The sequence below is a fragment of the Jaculus jaculus genome, chromosome 6 (genome assembly GCF_020740685.1).
Source record: "Jaculus jaculus isolate mJacJac1 chromosome 6, mJacJac1.mat.Y.cur, whole genome shotgun sequence".
In the NCBI taxonomy this organism is placed as follows: domain Eukaryota; kingdom Metazoa; phylum Chordata; class Mammalia; order Rodentia; family Dipodidae; genus Jaculus; species Jaculus jaculus.
In genome coordinates this window covers 147,480,858-147,501,530 of record NC_059107.1, presented here as the reverse complement: position 1 = coordinate 147,501,530, position 20,673 = coordinate 147,480,858, and the positions used below count along the sequence as shown (strand labels likewise).

General features: G+C 42.8%; 1 protein-coding gene across 5 annotated transcripts in view; it reads left to right on the top strand.

Moving 5' to 3' along the window:
* Positions 1-20,673, top strand: part of Slc41a2 (solute carrier family 41 member 2) — a 142,093-nt gene that overhangs the window by 38,065 nt on the left and 83,355 nt on the right. For all 5 annotated transcript variants that reach the window (XM_045153206.1, XM_045153208.1, XM_045153204.1 and 2 more), the window contains 3 exons: positions 10,406-10,477; positions 17,246-17,390; positions 20,211-20,357. In XM_045153206.1, coding sequence (XP_045009141.1) covers positions 10,406-10,477; positions 17,246-17,390; positions 20,211-20,357 — 364 coding nt within the window. The remainder of the gene's footprint in view (positions 1-10,405; positions 10,478-17,245; positions 17,391-20,210; positions 20,358-20,673) is intronic.

Sequence of the window (20,673 nt, the reverse complement as noted above, 5' to 3'; positions counted from 1 at the left end):
AAAAAGTCTATATATATATATATATTTTTTTTAAGGTATGGTCTCACTATAGCCCTGGCTGGCCTGGAAAATCACTCTGTAGTTCTGTGCTGACCTTGAACTAACAGTGATCCTTTCTACCTCTCTCTGTCTCCTGAGTGCTGTGCTAAAGGCTTGCTCCACTACACCTGGCTTAAAAGTCTGTACTTTTAACTCTTTAGCTACTTTTAGCTAAATTGCCATCAAGGAATTTTAAAAGTTTAACTTTAAAAATTTTTAAAAATTTAAAAATTTAAGAATTTTTTTGGGTTTTTAGTGGTAGGGTCTTATTTTAGCCCAGGCTGACCTGGAATTCACTGTTCATTCAGAGTGGTGTTGAATTCATGGTGATTCTCCTACCGCTGCCTCTGGAGTTCTGGGATGAAAGGTGTACACCACTATGTCCTGCAAAATAGTTTAACATTTTTGGAAATGTTAATCTGGGAGGGCTCTAAGTTATTTGTTGATCTCAGTCATTCTTTTGGGATTCACCATTGTGGAATCAAGTTATAGTTAAAACCACATTGCTAGTGCGGTTTGCTTTGGTGAGGCATCTGCTGCTCACTGAACGCTAGCTCCAAGTCAGCTATGCCGTCAGACAGTGTGACTAATTATAATGCTTTAATTCATTTTTATTTATGTGAGAGAGAGAAAGAGATAGATAGACAGAGAGAATGGGTATACCAGGGCCTCCAGCCACTGGAAACGAACTCCAGATGCATGTGCCATCTTGTGCATCTTGCTTATGTGGGTGCTGGGGAATTGAACCTGGGTCTTACCCTTAGCCTTAACTGCTAAGCCATCTCTCCAGCCCAATAACTTTTTCTTTTTGTTTGTTTGTTTTGTTTTTGGAGGTAGGGTCTCAATGTAGCCCAGGCTGACCTGTAATTCACTATTGGCCTCGAACTCACAGTGATTCTTTTACCTCAGTCTCCCCAGTTCTGGGATTAAAGGTGTAAGACTCCATGCCTGGCTAATTATAATATATTTTTAAAATATTTTATTTATTTATTTATTTGAAAGTAGGGGGAGAGCAAACAAGCGAGTGCACTCCAGGGCATCTAGCCACTGAAAACTCCATTGCATGTGGCTTTTATGTAGGTACTGGGCAGTTGAACCTGGGTCCTTAGGCCTTATAGGCAAGCACCTTAACCACTGAGCCCTAATTATAATTTCTTAAAAATATTTTTGTTTATTTTTATTTATTTGAGAGCGACAGAGAAAGAAAGAAGCAGATATAGAGAAAATTGGCATGACAGGGCCTCCAACCACTGCAAATGAACTCCAAATGAATGCACCACCTTGTGCATCTGGCTTATGTGGGTCCTGGGGAATCGAGCTTCAAACTTGGGTCCTTAGGCTTCACAGGCAAGTTCTTAACCACTAAGCCACCTCTCCAGCCCTAATTATTTTTTAAAATATAAAATTCATTTCTACTTTAAAGAAGCTAGAGCAAATGAATCCATCTGTGAAACAGGGGAAATCTTTGTGTATGTAAAGTAATCAAGAAGTGAGGCTGAAAAGCTGGTCTGTATCTGGCAGCACTCACCCCTCTACACATCCTGCCCCATCCCCTCAGGCGACAACTGTGAGTTTCTTAAGGCTTCTGGAACACAGCAAGTGCTTGGATAATAGTGAAATATCTGGAATAGTGAGCTGTTCCTCTGTGGCAGGTACTGGGCTAACAGCTCTGGAGGACATGCTGTAAACACTGTATGAGATCAGCACTGTCACTCCTGGTCCTCAGAGGAGGAAGACCTAAGGCTTAGAATGGTTGAGTAACTTTTTCCAGGTCATGAGTTACTGTGTAGTAGAATTAGTCACATTCTAGAATGTTCTCTCTGTCTTCACAGATTGACAACTGTGCCACAGTTTGTAAATCCAGAAAATAGCTAATAGCATAAATTTAATAGCCTGTTCATCTAACTTGCCAGAATAATCTGCTAATGTCTTAGTATTAGCCTCAATAAACAACATTTTGGAACTTAATATTTAAAGTTTGTTGGTATTCATTGTTTCAAAAATATAACTTACAATTATAATCGTTTTTATTTTCCTGGTAGTTTATTGGGGTGCTAGGAATTGTGCTAGGGTTATCAGTTAGTCACTCTGAAGGAGACAAATCACACAGAGCATCGTTAATCCACAGGCTTTCCAGTGTGGTCAGTAATGGAGCAGGTAGTTTTTGTAGTTCTTAAATAGTGAAGGACTGAGCACAGTGGAGCTTTGTTGGGCTGACCAGGAACATAATAAAACAAACCTGGAACATCTTGTGGTGCCAGAAAATGAAGAGCTTTACAAAGATTCAGGCCAGTGGGCTGGAGAGATGGCTTAGCGGTTAAGGCGTTTGCCTGCAAAGCCAAAGGACCCAGGTTTGATTCCCCAGGACCCACATAAACCAGAGGCATAAGGGGGTGCATGCATCTGGAGTTTATTTGCAATGGCTGGAGGCCCTGGTGTACCCATTGTCTATCTCTCACTCTACCTGCCTATTTCTGCATCTCTCTCTCAAATAAACAAAAATAAAATAAAATATTAAAAAAATTCAGGCCAGCATATTGGTTAGATCTGGGACAGGTATGCCATAACATAAGTAATCATCAACTATGGCCACAATAAGCATTGACAAGGCCAGCAAGGTCCATGATTTACCTATATGGTTTCTGATGTCAGCAGGGCATTGAAGGAGATAGAGCCAGGTCATGTGGTCACAGAGTAATTCATGAAGACTTTTTTTTTCTTCATTTCTTTTTCTTTCTTTCTTTCCTTTTTTTTTAAAGGTAGGGTCTCGCTCTAGCTTACCTGGAATTTACTCTGTAGTCTCAGGGTGGCTTTGAACTCACAGTGATCCTCCTACCTCTGCCTCCTGAGTGCTGGGATTAAAGGTGTGAGCCACCACGCCCAGCTTTTATGAAGACTTTTTAGGCTATGTCTACAGAGAAGACTTCTCAGAGGTGGTGATGTGTAAATGGACCCCGAGTGATGACAGTCATAACAAAATCTGAGATGCAAAGTCCAATCTAGGATACTCTCAAAATGACCCCGTGTAATAATGTTCACTGTTTCTAAGCATTCTCAAAGGGCATGGGGCCGGAATACAAATAGAGATGCGTGGCATAGACATACAGTTCAGTTTAAGATTATACAACCTTGCAGACATAAATTCTACCTTGAAAAATATATCAAGAGCTAGAAGTCCAACATCAAATTTAGAATTCTTGATTTTCTTGGAGTCCATTTTGCAACGTGCTTTTGTGTAGAGAGCCACACCCTGATCTGAGGTTGGCTTCTCTCCTGTTCCCAGCGTTGGCTTAATGTTCTACACTTTGTAAAACATGTCAGCACAGCACTCAGGCGGCTGAAGCGTGAGCGTTGCTCTGAGCTTGAGGCCATCCCATGGCTGTGTAGCAAGACCCTGTCTCAGAACAGAACAAAACAGAACAGAGGAAGATGAGATGGAGCTAGAAGATTATGAGTGCAAGGCTCTCCTTTATTGTGAGAACCAGTGACAAAAAACTAAGTTATCAATCACCTACCTACCCAGCTACTTACCACAATTAAAAAAATAATGAGAAAACACCTAAGATGGGAGAGATGCTATACTTTTTTCTTTACTCTTTTTTAAAAAAAAATTTTTATTTGAGAGAGATAGCGAGAGAGGTGGTGGGTGGGGGGGAGAAGGAGAGAATGGGCATACCAGCGTCTCCAGCCACTGCAAATGAACTTTTGCTCAGGCAGACCTGGTATTCACTGTGTAGTCTCAGGCTGCCTTGAACTCATAGTGATCCTCCTTCCTCAGCCTTCTGAGTACTGGGATTAAAGGCATGTGCCCCACGCCTGGTTTTAGCAACCGCCTTTTTTAAAAAAAATTTTTTATTAGCATTTTCCATGATTATAAAAAAATATCCCATGGTAATTCCCTCCCTCTCTCCCCCCACTTTCCCCTTTGAAATTCCATTCTCCATCATATTACCTCCCCATCTCAATCATTGTACTTACATATATATAATATCAACCTATTCAGTACCCTCCTCCCTTCCTTTCTCTTCCCTTTATATCTCCTTTTTAACTTACTGGCCTCTGCTATTAAGTATTTTCATTCTCACACAGAAGCCCAATCATCTAGCAACCGCCTTTTTTTTAAAGTTAATTAATTAATTTGAGAGCGACAGACACAGAGAGAAAAACAGATAGAGGGAGAGAGAGCGAATGGGCGCGCCAGGGCTTCCAGCCTCTGCAAACGAACTCCAGACGTGTGCGCCCCCTTGTGCATCTAGCTAACGTGGGACCTGGGGAACCGAGCCTCGAACCGGGGTCCTTAGGCTTCACAGGCAAGCGCTTAACCGCTAAGCCATCTGTCCAGCCCAAGCAACCGCCTTTTTGATAGTTGCAAGCCAGTTTGACCCAAGGTTTAAGGATTAAATTTTCTCAAGTGGGCTGGAGAGATGGCTTAGCGGTTAAGGCATTTGCCTGCGAAGCCAAAGGACCCAGGTTTGATTCGCCAGGACCCACATACACCAAATACACGAGGGCCACATGCATCTGGAGTTTGTTTGCAGTGGCTAGAGGCCCTGGCATGCCTATTCTCTCTCCATCCATCTGTCTCTCTTCTCTTTCTCTCTGCTTGCAAATAAATAAAAAATTGTTTTTTTCTCCAGTGACAATGTGAAGCAAATGCATTTACAAATGTTAAAATAATAGATTAGAGTAATAATCTTAAGAGTCATCTGAAGTATATTCAGAAAGGACCATCCTTAAGTGGCCCCAAAAGTTCAGTGAAATTGCACCATGACTGTCAGCTAAACCCAACTTTAGATATTTTGTTTGTTTGTTATTTGGTTTTTCAAGGTAGGATTTCGCTGTAGCTCAGGCTGACCTGGAATTCACTCTGTATTCTCAGGGTGGCCTCGAACTCATGGTGATCCTCCTATCTCTGCCTCCCAAGTGCTGGGATTAAAGGCGTGCGCCACCACGCCCGGCTCAACTTTAGATTTTAATACTTGATCATTTGGCATCTAGATGGAATGTGTGTTCAGTATATTACTCCAGACTTTAAGAAGAAAAGACAGGGCTGGAGAGATGGCTTAGTGGTTAAGCGCTTGCCTGTGAAGCCTAAGGACCCCGGTTCGAGGCTCAGTTCCCCAGGTCCCACGTTAGCCAGATGCACAAGGGGGCGCACGCGTCTGGAGTTCGTTTGCAGAGGCTGGAAGCCCTGGTGCGCCCATTCTCTCTCTCTCCCTCTATCTGTCTTTCTCTCTGTGTCTGTCACTCTCAAATAAATAAATAAAATTTAAAAAAAAAAAGAAGAAAAGACAAAAAAACATATGTGGCTTTATTGAGGTTTTGAGAGTTAGTGAAATTGTACACATGTTCTAGCTGCCATTTTCTCCCTCTCCTTCCCTTCTTCCCTTCTTCCTTTCCTTCCTCCCTCCCTCCCTTCCCCCCTTCCTTCTTTCCTTCCTCCCTTCCAAGTAGATAAAGAAAATGGGTGCACCAGGGCCTCTAGCCACTGCAAATGAACTCCAGACACATGTGCCACCTTGTGCATCTGGCTTACATGGGGCCTGGGGAATCGAACCTGGGTCCTTAGGGTTCGTTGACAAGCATCTTAACTCTATCCCCCACTTCTACTTTCTCATGAGACCTAGAGGATCACTTAGAGCTCTATCCAAAAGGCTTTTAAAAATACTTACTTTGGGTGTGTGGAGCGTATATATATGTGTGCCCCAGGCCAGAGGAGAAACCTGGGTATCCTCTGTTGAAGTCTGCCTCACTGAACCTGTAATTCTCTGTCCCCCACCCTGCCCTGCCATGGCTCCCCTATTAGACTGGCTAATCAGGGAGCTCCTGTGATATCCCTTCCGTCCACCCCCACACTGGAGTTACAGACAGGTGCAGTCACACCCAGATTTGTTTTTATTTAATTTTTTTATTATTGTTAACTTTTATAATTATAGACAATAAACCATGATAATTCCCTCCCTCGAACTTTCCCTTCACAACTCCACTCTATCATATCCTTTCCCCCTCTCTATAAATCTCTCTTTTACTTTGATATCATCATCTTTTCCTCCTTGTATACTGGTCTTGTATAGGTAGTGCCAGGCACTGTGAGGTCATGGATATCCATTTTGTGTCCGAAGGAGTACAGTATAAGGAGTCCTACCCTTCCTTTGGCTCTTAAATTCCTCCTGTCACCTCTCTAGTTTTTTTATTTTTAACTTTTTTATTCGTTGATGTATAAGGACAGAGAGAGAAAGAAAGAGAGAGAGAGTGCGAGAGAGAACAAGAGCAAGCGAGTGAGCAAGAATGAGAACAGGTAGGCCAGGGCCTCTTTCCTCTGCAGTGAACTCCAGACACATGCACCATTGCCACTTCGTAAATCTGGCTTTGTGAAGGCACTGGGGAATCAAACCTATGCTGCCAGGCATTGCGATCAAATGCCTTTAACCACTGAGTCATCTCTCCAGTCCAGCTTTTTACAAGGGTGCAAGGGTTCAAACTCAGGTCCTTGGACAGGAGCAGCCAGCACTCTTACTCTGAGCCTTCTCCTCCCCACTCCCCCTTGTCCAGGAGAATACAGATCTTAGAAAACAAAGGTGGCAACATAGGATGAAATGGGGTTCCAAGGCCACTCTAGTTTCACTTGCTGTACTGTGACCTTTGTTCTGATAAGTGCAGAGAAGCAGCTTGATAACTGCCAGGAAAAGGGAAACTTTGGCTTGATTACCTCAAAGAAAATATTTTTAGAAGTATTTATTGTTCTTGAGCATTATCCAAATTTTTAGATTCAAATAATAGATTAAAGTATGCCAGGCCATTTTGAAACAGGCCCTGCTGTAAGGAATCCAGTTTTTTTTAAAATGTAGTACAGGGCTGGAGAGATGGCTTAGCAGTTAAGGCATTTGCCTGCAAGCCAAAGGACCCAGGTTTGATTCCCCAGGACCCATGTAAGCCAGATGCCCAAGGGGGCACATTCATCTGAAGTTCATTTGCAGTGGCTAGAGGCCCTGGTGTGCCTGTTCTCTCTGTCTCTCTTCTCTCTCTGCTTGCAAATAAGTAAATAAAATAAAAAACTAAAATGTACAAATGAAATTTTCTATGTTTAATTCATTTTTCACTACTATAACTAGTAAGGATGAATTTAATCTTAATATTTTAACAAATTTATTTACTTATTTATTTTTATTTTAGAGAGAGAGAGAGGGAGAGAGAAAATTGGCACATCAGGGCCTCAGCCACTACAATCAAACTCCAGACACTTGTGCCATCTAGTGGAGATGTGCAACCCTGCGCTTGCCTTATCTTTGTGGGTCTGGCTTACGTGGGACCTGGAGAGTCGAACATGGGTCCTTAGGCTTCGCAGGCAAGTGCCTTAACTGCTAAGCCATCTCTCCAGCCTCAATGTTAATATTTTTTAGACAGGGTCTTGCTATATAACAATGGCTGACCTGAAACTCTCTGTATAGGTCAGAGTTTCTTCCTTTCTTCTTTTTTCCTTTTTTTTTTTTTTTTTTTTTTTTTGGTTTTTCAAGGTAGGGTCTCACTCTAGCTCAGGCTGACTTGAAATTTGCTATGTAGTTTTAGGGTGGCCTTGAATTCACAGCAGTCATTCTACCTCTGCCTCTTGAGTGCTGGGATTAAAGGTGTGTGCCATCACGCTAGGCTTTAGGTCAGAGTTTCAAATTTGGCTGCAATCCTTCTACTTCTGCCTCCAAGTGCTGGAATTTGAGGTGTGAGCCACCATGCCCAGCTTTAAAAAATTAATTAACTTATTTATTTAAAAAAAATTTTAATCCCTTCTTTAAATTCTTTTTGTTTATTTTTATTTATTTATTTGAGAACAACAGACAGAGAGAGGAAGAGGCAGAGAGAGAGAGAGAATGGGCGTGCCAGGGCCTCTAGCCACTCAAATGAACTCCAGATGTGTGTGCCCCTTTGTGCATCTGGCTAATGTGGGTCTTGGGGAATCGAGCCTCGACCAGTGTCCTTAGGCTTCACAGGCAAGTGTTTAACCATTAAGCTATATCTCCAGCCCAATTTATTTATTTGAGAGAGAGAATGGGAATGCCAGGGCATCTAGCCATTGCAAATGAATTCCAGATGCTTACGCCATCTTGTGCATCTGGCTTACATGGGTCCTGGGGCGTTGAACCTGAGTCCTTTGGCTTTGCAGGCAAGCATCTTAATCCCTAAGCCATCTCTCCAGCCCCCAGCTTAATTTTTTTCTTTTATTTATTTATTCAAGAGTGATAGAGAGAGAGAGAGAATGAGAATGAATGGGTACACCAGGGCCTCCAGCTACTGCAAATAAACTCCAGATACCTGTGCCACTTTGTGTATCTGGCTTATGTGGGCCTTGGGGAATCAAGCCTTGAATCAGGGTCTTTAGGCTTCACAGGCAAGCACTTAACCACTAAGCCATCTCTCCATCCCCCTGGCTTAATCTTAATTTGTGTTTGTGTATGAGATATATGTACATGTTCATGTCCATGCAGCATCCCATGTACTTGCTGGTGGCCGGGTACACTTGTTTGTGGCAGCCAGAGGGGAATGTCAGATGTCTTCCTCCTCCATCATCTTCTGCTCTTTCTTATTTGAACCAAGTCTCTTATTGAAACCATATTTTTCCACTTTTCTCATGAGCAATTCTCCAGTCTCTGCTCCCCTATAGCACTGGGGTTACATATGTGTGTGGCTGTGCCATGCTATTTACATGGGTCCTGGGGATCAAGCATGAACAGCCTCTCAACCCACCTTAGGCCCTCATGCCTGCCATAAGATTTGAGTCCAGCTTTACATGGGTGCTGAGAAATCAAGCTTAGATAGGCAGGCTTTTCAAGGAAGTGCCTCTAACCTCTGAGCCATCTTTCCAAGCCCATGTGCAGAATTTCAAAAAATTTAAAAAGCTTCCATAGCTAGATAAATAACTGAACCAACTCAGTATATGAGTTTTTCTTTTTAATTAATTAATTTATTTATTTGAGAACGACAGAGACAGAGAGAAAGACAGATGGAGGGAGAGAGAGAGAATGGGTGCGCCAGGGCTTCCAGCCTCTGCAAACGAACTCCAGATGCGTGCGCCCCCTTGTGCATCTGGCTAACGTGGGACCTGGGGAACCGAGCCTCGAACCGGGGTCCTTAGGCTTCACAGACAAGCGCTTAACCGCTAAGCCATCTCTCCAGCCCAGTATATGAGTTTTTGAAAATTTTTTTTTTATTTGAGAGAGATACAGAAATAGGCGGGGGTGTGGTGATAGAGAGAGAGAAAGAGAGAGAGAGGGAGACAGAGACAGAATATGGGTGCACCAGGGCCTCTAGCCACTGTAAATGAACTCCAGATGCATGAATCCCTTTGTGTATCTGGCTTACCTGGGTCCTGGGGAATCGAACTGGGTCCTTTGGCTTTGCAGGCAAGCGCCTTTACCACTAAGCTATCTCTCCAGCCTGAAAATGTGTAGCCCAGGCTAGCCTCAAACTCCTGATCTTCCTGCCTCTGTGTCTTCAGCAGTATCCTACCAGCACGTGCCACCACAACTGGCTGAGTTTTTAAACTAATGATCATTCATTGCTTTACAAATTACTGAACTAAAGATTTGTTGTATGTTTTTTGAATTCTAAGTAGTTGAAAAAAATTATGTAGCTCATAGCACAATTGAGTATGTGAATACTATTTTATTGATTTTTATTTTTGTAATTAACAAAAATATTTTATTGTTTATTTGAGAGAGAAAGAGGCAGATACAGAGAAAGAGAGACTGGGCATACCAGGGCCTCCAGCCCCTGCAAACAACCTTCAGATGCATGCACCCCTTTTTGCATCTGGCTTATGTGGGTCCTGGGGAATTGAACCAGGGTCCTTAGGCACTGAAGGCAAATGCCTTAACCGCTAGGCCATTTCCTTAGCCCCCTTTTGTAATTTCTTTTTATGAGAGAGAGTGAGAGAGCAAGAGAGATAGAATGGGCATTTCCAGGGACTCTAGCCACTGCAAACATTTCCAGACATATGCACTACCATGTGCATCTGGCTTACGTGGTTCTGGGGAGTTGAACTTGGGTCCTTAGGCTCTGTAAGCAAGTGTCTTAACTGTTAAGCCTCCTGTTCAGCCTGAAAGTTACATTCTGAATACAATGTGCACACTGGATTTACCAGACTTTTTTTAAAATTTAATTTTTTATTAGCATTTTCCATGATTATAAAACAATAGCCCATGGTAATTCCCTCTCCCCCCCACACTTTCCCCTTTGAAATTCCATTCTCCATCATATTACCTCCCCATCAAAATCATTGTACAGACTTTTGTTTTTTAAGATGCCATGTTCTTTTTAAGCACAGTACACAACATGACAATCGGTCAGTGATTCATGAAGATATCTGCTTTCACAGGTCAATGTTGGCAAGATGGACTCTCCTATTGAAAAGTGGAATCTCATCATTGGCAACTTGGCTTTGAAGCAGGTAAGTGACAACATTTGTCTACAGATCTTGGATTTTGGATATTACCTGTAAGAATGGAGGTTTTAAGTGCTATAAAGTTTTCCACTTAATTGTTTCAGGGGATGCCAAAACAATAACTTGGTGTCTTCAAAAAGTGTGGGAATCTGTATGTTGCAGTCAGGTTTGCATTGCAGGTAGAAGTCACCCAACCAAGAGCAGCTTCTGGGAAAAAGAGGTTTATTTTGGCTTACAGGCTCGAGGGGAAGCTCCTCGATGGCAGGGGAAATGATGGCAAGAGCAGAGGTTGGACATCACCTCCTGGCCAACATCAGGTGGACCACAGAAACAGGAGAGTGTGCCAAACACTGGCAAGGGGAAACTGGCTGTAACACTCATAAGCCTGCCCCCAACAATACACTGTCTCCAGGAGGTGTTAATTCCCAAATCTCCATCAGCTGGGAACCTAGCATTCACAACACCTGAGTTTATGGGAGACACCTGATTAAACCCCCACACAGTAGATACCCACAACTTCTGAAAATTACTCTTTTTCTAGGCGCTGAGCGGGTTCTTCCAAACGTGACAAAAGTATGCAAAATATAGATGGAGAACTACACAGAGAAAATCCTAACTGTAATGGAGCCAGAATTAGTATTAATTTGTTTTCTTGTTTTGTTTTTTGTGGCAGGATCTCACTCTAGCCCAGGCTGACCTGGAATTTACTATGTAGTCTCAGGGTGGCCTTGAACTCACAGTGATCCTCCTATCTCTGCCTCCTGGGTGCTGAGATTAAAAGTGTGCATCACCACACTCAGCTACTATTAATTTTTCAAATGAAAATCTAATAATGTCAAGCAAGCAAGCTCCTTTAACTGCTGAGCCATTTCTCCAGCCCCTTAGTCAAGTTATTTATATAGTTTATTTTTATTTATTTATTTGAGTGTGACAGAGAGAGAGAGAAAGAGGCAGATAGATAGAGAATCGGCACACCAGGGCCTCCAGCCACTATGAACTAACTCCAGATGCATGCACCACCTTGTGCATCTGGCTTATGTGGGTCCTGGGGAATCGAGCCTTGAACTGAGGTCCTTAGGCTTCACAGGCAAGCGCTTAACTGCTAAGCCATCTCTCTAGCCCCTCAGTTTTTGAGATATTTTGCAGTTTAGCCCAGGCTGGCCTTAAATGCATGTTATCCTGCCTTGGTTTCCTAAGTGCTGGAGTTATAGGCCTGGCCCATCATCAATCCTTACTTATTTTCAAAGCAAGGTCTTACTGTGTTTTTTTCGAGGCAGGGTCTCACTGTGTTGGTCAGGCTGTATTGAAACCTTGGACTCAGATCTTCCTGCCTCAGCCCCAATTTTCTGGGACTACAAACACACTACCAAGCTTGCTTATTATTATTTTTCACATTTATGAAACTATTGCAGCAGTTTTCCTCAGCAACCACTCAACCTGCAGTTCTATTCACAATTTCAAGGTGACAGTGTTCAGTAACTTTGTACCTTCTAGAGACTAAAACTGTTAAAATCTCCATTGCTTACAATCAAAATGTTTCTTAGGAAGAGTTTAGCCTTGTAAATGATATAGTGCTCACAATGAAGACAATTGTAAACAGCATAGAGTACAGTGGCCTTGTATACAACAAAGATGGTAACAAAATTGATTTAGACAGCACAATGACACAAAATTAGGACCACAGAATCCCAGAGTAAGACACAGTGATTTCAAAATCAGATTGGCAGAAATAAGACAATCTGAGCAGAAAAAATACATTCTTCACCTTGAGTCTGGGCCCAGGGAATTGGGCACTCTGGCTGGTTGCCCTGAATGTTGCAGAGGCACCGTGGCTGGCAGAAGAGAGCCAGGGGTTCCTCTGTGCATCTGCAAGCCCACAGAAGAACGTCTCCCACAGAGGACATCAAGGCGGGAGAGGATGGTAGCCTGAAATAGAGTGCTAGGGGTTCGGGAAACTTCTTGAACCCCAAATCCTAGGTTCGTGCTTACTCTTTTTTTTTTCTTTTTAATTTAATTTTTATTAACATTTTCCATGATTATAAAAAAAATCCCATGGTAATACCCTCCCTCCCCCCCCACACTTTCCCCTTTGACATTCCATTCTCCATCATATTACCTCCCCATCTCAATCATTCTACTTACATATATATACAATACCAATCTATTAAGTACCCTCCTCCCTTCCTTTCTCTTCCCTTTATGTCTCCTTTTTAACTTACTGGCCTCTGCTACTAAGTATTTTCCTTCTCACACAGAAGCCCAATCATCTGTAGCTAGGATCCACATATGAGGGAGAACATGTAGCGCTTGTCAAGTTTTCTTTTAACCAAAGAATGGAATAAAATAAGACTGAAAAGGATAATTATTAAATTATTATATATATTTTGGGAAATATAGAACCAAGGGGAGGAAAATGAATATCCCCACGTGGCCTGAAAGCCCAACGGTGAGCCTGGAAAAACTGTGGAGAGGCCAGAAAAGAGTGTGGAGAGCTGCTGCCACGTGGAGGGCAGGAGGGGTGAAGGGCCTGGCGGGAAGTAGGGCTGCGGCCCCCCTCCTCAGCCCAGCCTCACCGGTGGTCAGCAGCCTGGAGGTGGGGGGAGGGATTGCTGTCCCTGGTAAAATGTATTTATAACCTTACGGTGGTAGATTTCACCTTCTGGTTCCGGTGAGCGAGGGAGAGCGCGAGCGAGTGAGCAAGCAAGCTGGTTGGTCTGGGCTAGAGGCTGGCTCAGGAAGAGGCCAACCATGATGCCAAGTTCTGGGGTCAAAACTTCACCAGCCATGGGGTCAGGATTCCCAGGGATGGGCTCAGGTATGGGAAAACAGATCTAAGGAACTAAGCAAGAGGTAAGAACTTAGATCATCCTTTGATCTCTAGCAAGTCAGACCTTCCTGCCTTTTTACTTTCAGGGGCCAGCCTAACTCCCTAACAAGTCTACCTGACTCCTTCTCAAGCCCTTGATTGTCTATATGGGACAGAGAGGTGGCTGTTCAGGATGGCAGACACTGTACCTGTGGGTGGATGAAATAGAATCAGTGGAGAGTGACCTCATAGGCAACCTGTCCCCACTGACTCCAGCTGCACACAGCCAGGACTACAGCCTTATTCTCCGTCTGCAAGGGAGGCATTTAAAAATACATATTTTATATTTTAATTTATTTTAGAGAGGGGCAGGGATGGGCTTGCCAGGGCCTCCATCCACTGCAAACAAACTCCAGATGCATGCACCACCATGTGTCTGGCTTACGTGGATTCTGGGGCATCGAACCTGGGTTTTTAGGCTTTGTGGGCAAGTGCCTTAACTACTAAGCCATCTCTCCATCCCAAGGGAGGCACTTTGAAAACATCAGTACTGAGGTGCCAGGGAGTCCTGCCGCTGTCCTCACTGCCCTGCATCTCCAGCACCCTTTGGTCACCTCCTACCTTGGCTTCTACTTCAGACATTGTTCTTGGGGAACTTCTGCACCCTGCAGGTGGGGAAGCAGAGCAGCACTGTCAGCCCTGGTGACACCTACTGTGCTGCAGGGGAGCGTCACGGACGGGGAGCCCGGGCACGCTGGGTAGTCCAGTACATGCTGAAGCCGAGAAGCCCGCTCCTGGGTGAGAGGAGGCCCAGCTCAGGAGCTGTGGTGTCTCTGCTCTGGCCAGGCCAACAGGGAGAAGAGTGGAGGCGAGGCCTCTTCTGCAGGCTGGGCAGTGGTGAGGCCTTTATTCCTGCTTTCATTAAAGTCTGTTCTGTAGAGTATGGTCACCTATTTCTTTAAGCTGGATTTCCCTTAATTTATTAATACATTTTGTGGGGGTACTGAGGAACCCCAGCTGTCAGGCTTTGCAGGCAAGTCCCTTTAACTCCTGAGCCATCTCTCCAGCCCAATTTGATAGTATTAATGAACACATTCATTTACCAGTTAGTTAATGTGTTGAAACAGGAACTAGCCGTACTAATCTATGGCTCTTTCTAATCTGAGATGAGATCTCTTCTGCTACTTTAGTTTTTCATAACTCTACAAAAAAGCCTACAACTATCCTTAGTGATTCTTGTATTTATTTATTTATTTGCAAGCAGAAAAGAGATATAGAGAGAAGGGTCATGCCAGGGCCTCCTGCTGCTGCAAAGGAACTCCAGATACAGTCCTTTAGCTAGTGTGAGCTAATTTTAATGCTAGCTCAGCCAACCTGTAAAGTTCAGAATATATATGTAGGAATATAATTTTATGTAATGCACTTCCAATACAAAGGAGTTTTGCAGAATGTTTTTGTGTATCTATACATTTGTGTCTAAGATTTCAGGGTTGGAAATAAGAAAAAACCGACTCCAACCTCAGCTCTAGCGTAAACCATCAAGGATAACCTTTATTGTTTTACATAACCTTTCTGGGGTTCAGTTTGTCTTTTAAAATGTATTTATTTGCATGTTATTATTGTGTGTGTGTGTGTGTGTGTGTGTGTGTGTGTGTGTAAGTTCCTTAACTGCTAAGCCACCTCTCCAGCCCTCCGTCTCAGCTTTTAATATGATGTCTAATCTTAGTCTCTGTCCCACCCTCGCCATCATCTTTCCCTGCCAGGACAGTTGCCAGAGATGGCTGGGGACTTGCTGATCCTAGCTACCAAAATTGAATGCCTTTGTCTACCTCACTGTCCACCAAGGGGGTGTGAAAAACAGAACCCCAGGCAGCTCCTCAAGATAGTGCAGGCTAGAATGAGCTAGAGTAAGTCAACCTAGGCTAGAGTAAGACCCTACCTCGAACAAAAAAATGCTTACTTACAAAGCAGCTAGCCTAGGTTCAGTTCCTATGACCCATGTAAAGCCAGATGCCCAAGATGGGAAATGCATCTGGAGTTCATTTGCAGTGACAAGCCCATTCTCTCTCTCTCTGCATCTCTCAAATAAGCAAAGAAATAGAATATTTAAAAAACTCAAACAGGGCTGGAGAGATGGCTTAGTGCTTAAGGCGCTTGCCTGCAAAGCCTAAGAACTCACATTCGAATCTCCAGGTCCCACGTGAGCCAGACTCACAGTGACATAAGCCACAATGTTGTACATGTGCACAAGGGGCTGCATCCATCTGGAGTTATTTGTAGTGGCTAGAGGCCCTGATGTGCCAATTCTTTCTTTCTTTCTTCCTCTTTCTCACAAACAAACAAATAAAAGATTCTTGGTCTCCTCCTTCACCTCTTACCACTGCTTATGGAGTACTAAAACTAAGATGGAATAGTTTCTTTAAAAGGTAGTGCAGGGCTGGAGAGATGGTTTAGCGGTTAAGTGCTCGCCTGTGAAGCCTATGGACCCCGGTTCGAGGCTTGGTTCCCCAGGTCCCACGTTAGCCAGATGCACAAGGGGGCGCACGCGTCTGGAGTTCGTTTGCAGAGGCTAGAAGCCCTGGCGCGCCCATTCTCTCTCTCTCCCTCTATCTGTTCTTTCTCTCTGTGTCTGTTGCTCTCAAATAAGTAAATAAAAATTGAAGAAAAAAAAAAACATTAAAAGGTAGTGCAGGGGGCTGGAGAGATGGCTTAGCGGTTAAGGCACTTGTTGTGAAGACTAAGGACCCATGTTCAGCTCTTCAGGTCCCACATAACCCAGACATATGGTGACACAAATGCAGAATGTTGCTCATGCACACAAGAGAAACCTGTCTGGAGTATGATTGCAGTGGCCAGAGGCGTTGGCATGCCAATTCATTCATTCATTCTTTCTTCCTCTCTTTCTTGCATAAAAAAGGTTGGCCTGTTGGGCTTGCCTCAAAAATAAACAAGGTAGTTCAGGGCTGGGAAGATGGCCCAGAGGTTAAAGGTAACTGCTTGCAAAGCCTGTTGGCTCTGGTTCAGTTTTCCAGTACTCATGTAAAACCAGACACAGAAAGTGGTGCATTCATCTGCTATTCACTAGCTGTAGCAAGAGGCTGAGCCATACTCGTAGTCTCTCTCTCAGATAAATAAGTAGGGCTAGAGAGATGGCTTAGTGGCTAAGGCATTTTCCTGCGAAGCATAAGAAAGTATGTTCAGATCTCCAGGTCCCACATAGCCAGATGCGCAGTGACGCAGGCACGCAATGTCACGCATGTGCCACAAGGGCTGCATGCATTTGGAGTTTGTTTGCAGTGGTCGAAGGCCCTGGCACATCCGTTTTCTCTCTCTCTGTCTCTCTTTCAAAAATAAATAAATAAAATTTAAAAAATTATTTATGAGAGAGAGAAAAAGAGGCAGATAGAAAGAGAATGGGCATGCCAGGAAGCCACTGTGAAGAAATTCCAGATGCATGTGCCACTTTGTGCATCTGACTTACATGTGTTGTGGGGAATCAAACCCGGATCCTTTGGCTTTACAGGCGAATGTCAACCACTAAGCCATCTCTTCAGCCCTAAAAATATTTTTATTTATTTTTTATTATTATTATTTTTTTAGAGTGAGTGAGTGCACAGGTGCAAGAGAACGAATTGGCATGCCAGGGCCTCAGCCACTGATATTGAAATCCAGATACTTGCACCACCTAGTGGGCATGTGCATCCTTGCGTTTGCCTCACCTTTGTACATCTGGCTTACATGGGATCTGGAGAGTCAGACGTGGGTCCTTAAGCTTCACAGGCAAGCGCCTTAACCATTAAGTCATCTCTTTAGCCCCCTAAAATATTTTTTTAAATGGTAATACAGTTTAGTTACCATGTTCACTACTTTCTTTTGACTTCTTGTATATAATATTCACATAATGAAAAACTTAATTGTTTTAGCAGTCACTAATTCGTTTTGATTTTATAATATGATTTTTTTTTTAGGTTCAGGCAACAGTAGTTGGCTTCCTAGCAGCTGTGGCAGCAGTTATATTAGGCTGGATTCCGGAAGGGAAGTACTACCTTAGTCATTCCGCACTTCTGTGCTCTAGCAGTGTGGCCACTGCCTTCATTGCATCTCTTCTGCAGGGTGAGTGACTTTGTGAATGTCTACTGGGCAGCTTTTTACTTTGAATATTTCCCATTATAAAACACCAGAAAAAATGTTATCATACCTTTAAAGTATCTTATTTCAGATACATTTCATTATTTATAAAATCCCAGTGAAGAAGATGCTTTGTGAGGCTGTGGCCTGGCCCGAGGTGCTTCCATAGTTTCCAAGTAAGATCAGGCTATGGCCTTCATACACATTTGTTTCTGTGAGGAAACTAATTGAGATAGTCCTTTCTGGAAATTAGGCAGGGGACTTGAGTAACAAGTGTCTCAGGAATTCTGACCTTCAAAAGCAATTCCTTTTTAAAAAAATACTATGGGCTGGAGAGATGGCTTAGCGGTTAAGCGCTTGCCTGTGAAACCTAAGGACCCCGGTTCGAGGCTCGGTTCCCCAGGTCCCACGTTAGCCAGATGCACAAGGGGGCGCACGCGTCTGGAGTTCGTTTGCAGAGGCTGGAAGCCCTGGCACGCCCATTCTCTCTCTCTCCCTCTATCTGTCTTTCTCTCTGTGTCTGTCGCTCTCAAATAAATAAATAAATAAATTTAAAAAAAAAAATACTAAACTTTCTTGTGGTAATACCAAATAAACAATATGCTCAAGGCAGCATATTTTCAGTATAGAATATTAGCTGCCATTAAAACTTCTAGGTTGAATTATCTTTCTGTTTCTTAATGTGGGCTCTATACAAGACAAGTACCATATTACACAGTATGATCATGGAGACTTGGTTCTTACCATTTTATAACTGCCATCTTCTCACCCCCTCCACTGACGTTAACAGTGGAGGAGTCATGTCAGCTGCGTGCACAGCACAGCTAACTTAATAAGCTAGTTTCTGTAATGCAGGGACTCCATGAAAGGCAGGCTTCAAAGGGGTTTCAAGTATTTTGTTTTTATGTTTAAGTAATATCTGGAGTACTTTCTTGTCTTTCTGTGGAATTAATGCATGAAAAGTATTTGTCTTTAGCTACAATGACAATGGCACAGTTTTAGAAGAGCCTCTTCTGTAGATGTGCTGATTTGGGGGAAAAGACTTCTGTATAATCCTGTCTTGTTGGATTATTGCATGATGTATCTTCCAACTTGCCTGCTATGTGATATTATTAAAAAGTGGGTCCAGTGTTTGAAAAGCCTCCTAGTACATAAGACATGAGGCACTGTTGGATATAAGACAAAATTCTGCTTCTTCCAGTCTTGGCTTTAAGAGCTGCTGCACAAAGTGCTAGTCTAGAATCATAAACTGTGGTCTTAGGCGAGAATTTCAACCCTACTCCCTATGACTTGAGTTTATTACCCGTGAAGTGAGTATGCTGGAATAAAAACACTCATGGTCATTTCTCCTCTCAGTGTGGTGAGAGTGTGCTTAGTTTTTCCATAACTGTCTTTCGGTTTCAGATTGATGCACTTCTACTTGGCTCACATTTCTCTGAACTACATCCTTTTCTTCTTTTCTTTTCTTTATTTTATTTTATTTTTTTGAGGTAGGGTCTCACTCTAGCCCAGGCTGGTGTGGAACTAACTATGTAGTCTCAGGCTGGCCTTGAACTCACAGCGGTCCTCCTACCTCTGCCTCCTGAGTACTGGGATTAAAGGTGTGTGCCACCATGCCCAGCTCTTTTCTTTATTTAAAATTTTTTTTTAAATTTAATTATTTGAGAGAGAGATAGAGAGAGAAGCAGATAAAGAGAGAGAATGGGCACACCAGGGCCTCCAACCCCTGCAAACTAAGTCCAGACACATGTGCCACCTTGTGCATCTGGGTTACGTGGGTACTGGGGACTCTAACCTGGGTCCTTAGGTTTCATGGACAAGCACCTTAACCACTGAGAAATCTCTCTAGCCCTCCTCCTTTTTCTTTCTTTTTTTTTCCAAATTTTTATTAACAACTTCCATGATTATAAAAAATATCCCATGATACCCTCCTTCCCCCAACTTTCCCCTTTGAAACTCCATTATCCATCATATCCCTTCCCTCCTCCTTTTTCTTAATCTACAGTACATTCTCTTAATGAATGAGTGGCAAGAGAAAATGTATACCATTGACTATGGACATAAATGTTACCATTTTCCCATTTGTTTTACTTAAGAAAATAAAGATTTAAAAGTACAAGTACATAGTCACATTTTCATTTCCTGTTGTAAAGAAATTTTTGGCTTCAAGAGTATTTAAAAAAATGTTTTTTGAGACAGAGTTCCTTGGCAGGCCTGGAACTCACTGTGTGGAACAGGCTGGCCTCAAACTTGCAGCCATCTTCTTGCCGTTGCCTTCTAAGTGCTGGGCTTTACAGCCTGCATCGCTGTGCTCAGCCAAAGGCAGCCTTGTACAGCTCTGTTTCTGTTTCTGGACTTGAGTGTTCTGAGACTTTGAGAAAGAAGATGGAACAGGTGTTTCTGAGACTGTGTCTGAGGATATCTGTTTTGTTGCTCAGCTTCCCAGTTGACATTCATAAGTGATTCATTTTTAATATTTTATTTGAGGGTTTAAATTGAAGTGTTTGGGTTTAATACACATATATTACATTCAGGCATGTGCATTTTAAAATTCAAACTTTTAGTTTTAACTTAATTTTACAGTAAATGCATCATTGAATTTCTCACATCTGTGATCTCCACTTGGAGTTTGCTGAAGGGCATTTTGCCATAGCATTACAGTAAAATGTTTTGTTTGCTTAATCAGTTTATCCAAGCAGTCTAACTGGAACTGATGTGCTGTTTATTCATCCTATGTATTTCAGTATTTGGAGAGTTGATTCTTTTGATTTGTATCGTCAAAAGTAATGAAAATCTTTCTTCTAGGAATAATAATGGTTGGAGTTATTGTTGGCTCGAAGAAGACTGGTATAAATCCTGACAATGTTGCTACACCTATCGCTGCTAGTTTTGGCGACCTTATAACTCTTGCCATATTAGCTTGGATAAGTCAGGGTTTGTACTTCTGTCTTGGTAAGTTGACTTTAAACTTGTGTTATTCAGTCTTTTAAAATAAATGATGTTATAATCATGTTATGAATCCATGGTGACATTCATCGACATTAGAATTATCTTTGAGAAGACCAGGCATGGTGGCACATGCCTTTAACCCCAGCACTTGGGAGACAGAGGTAGGAGGATTGCTGTGAGCTCTAGGCCACCCTGAGACTACATAGTGAATTTCATGTCAGCCTGGGCTAGAGCAAGATGCTATATCAAAAAACCAAACAAACAAACAAAAAAAGAATTGTCTTTGAAACCAGATTAACTGTAATTTGTAGCACACTTA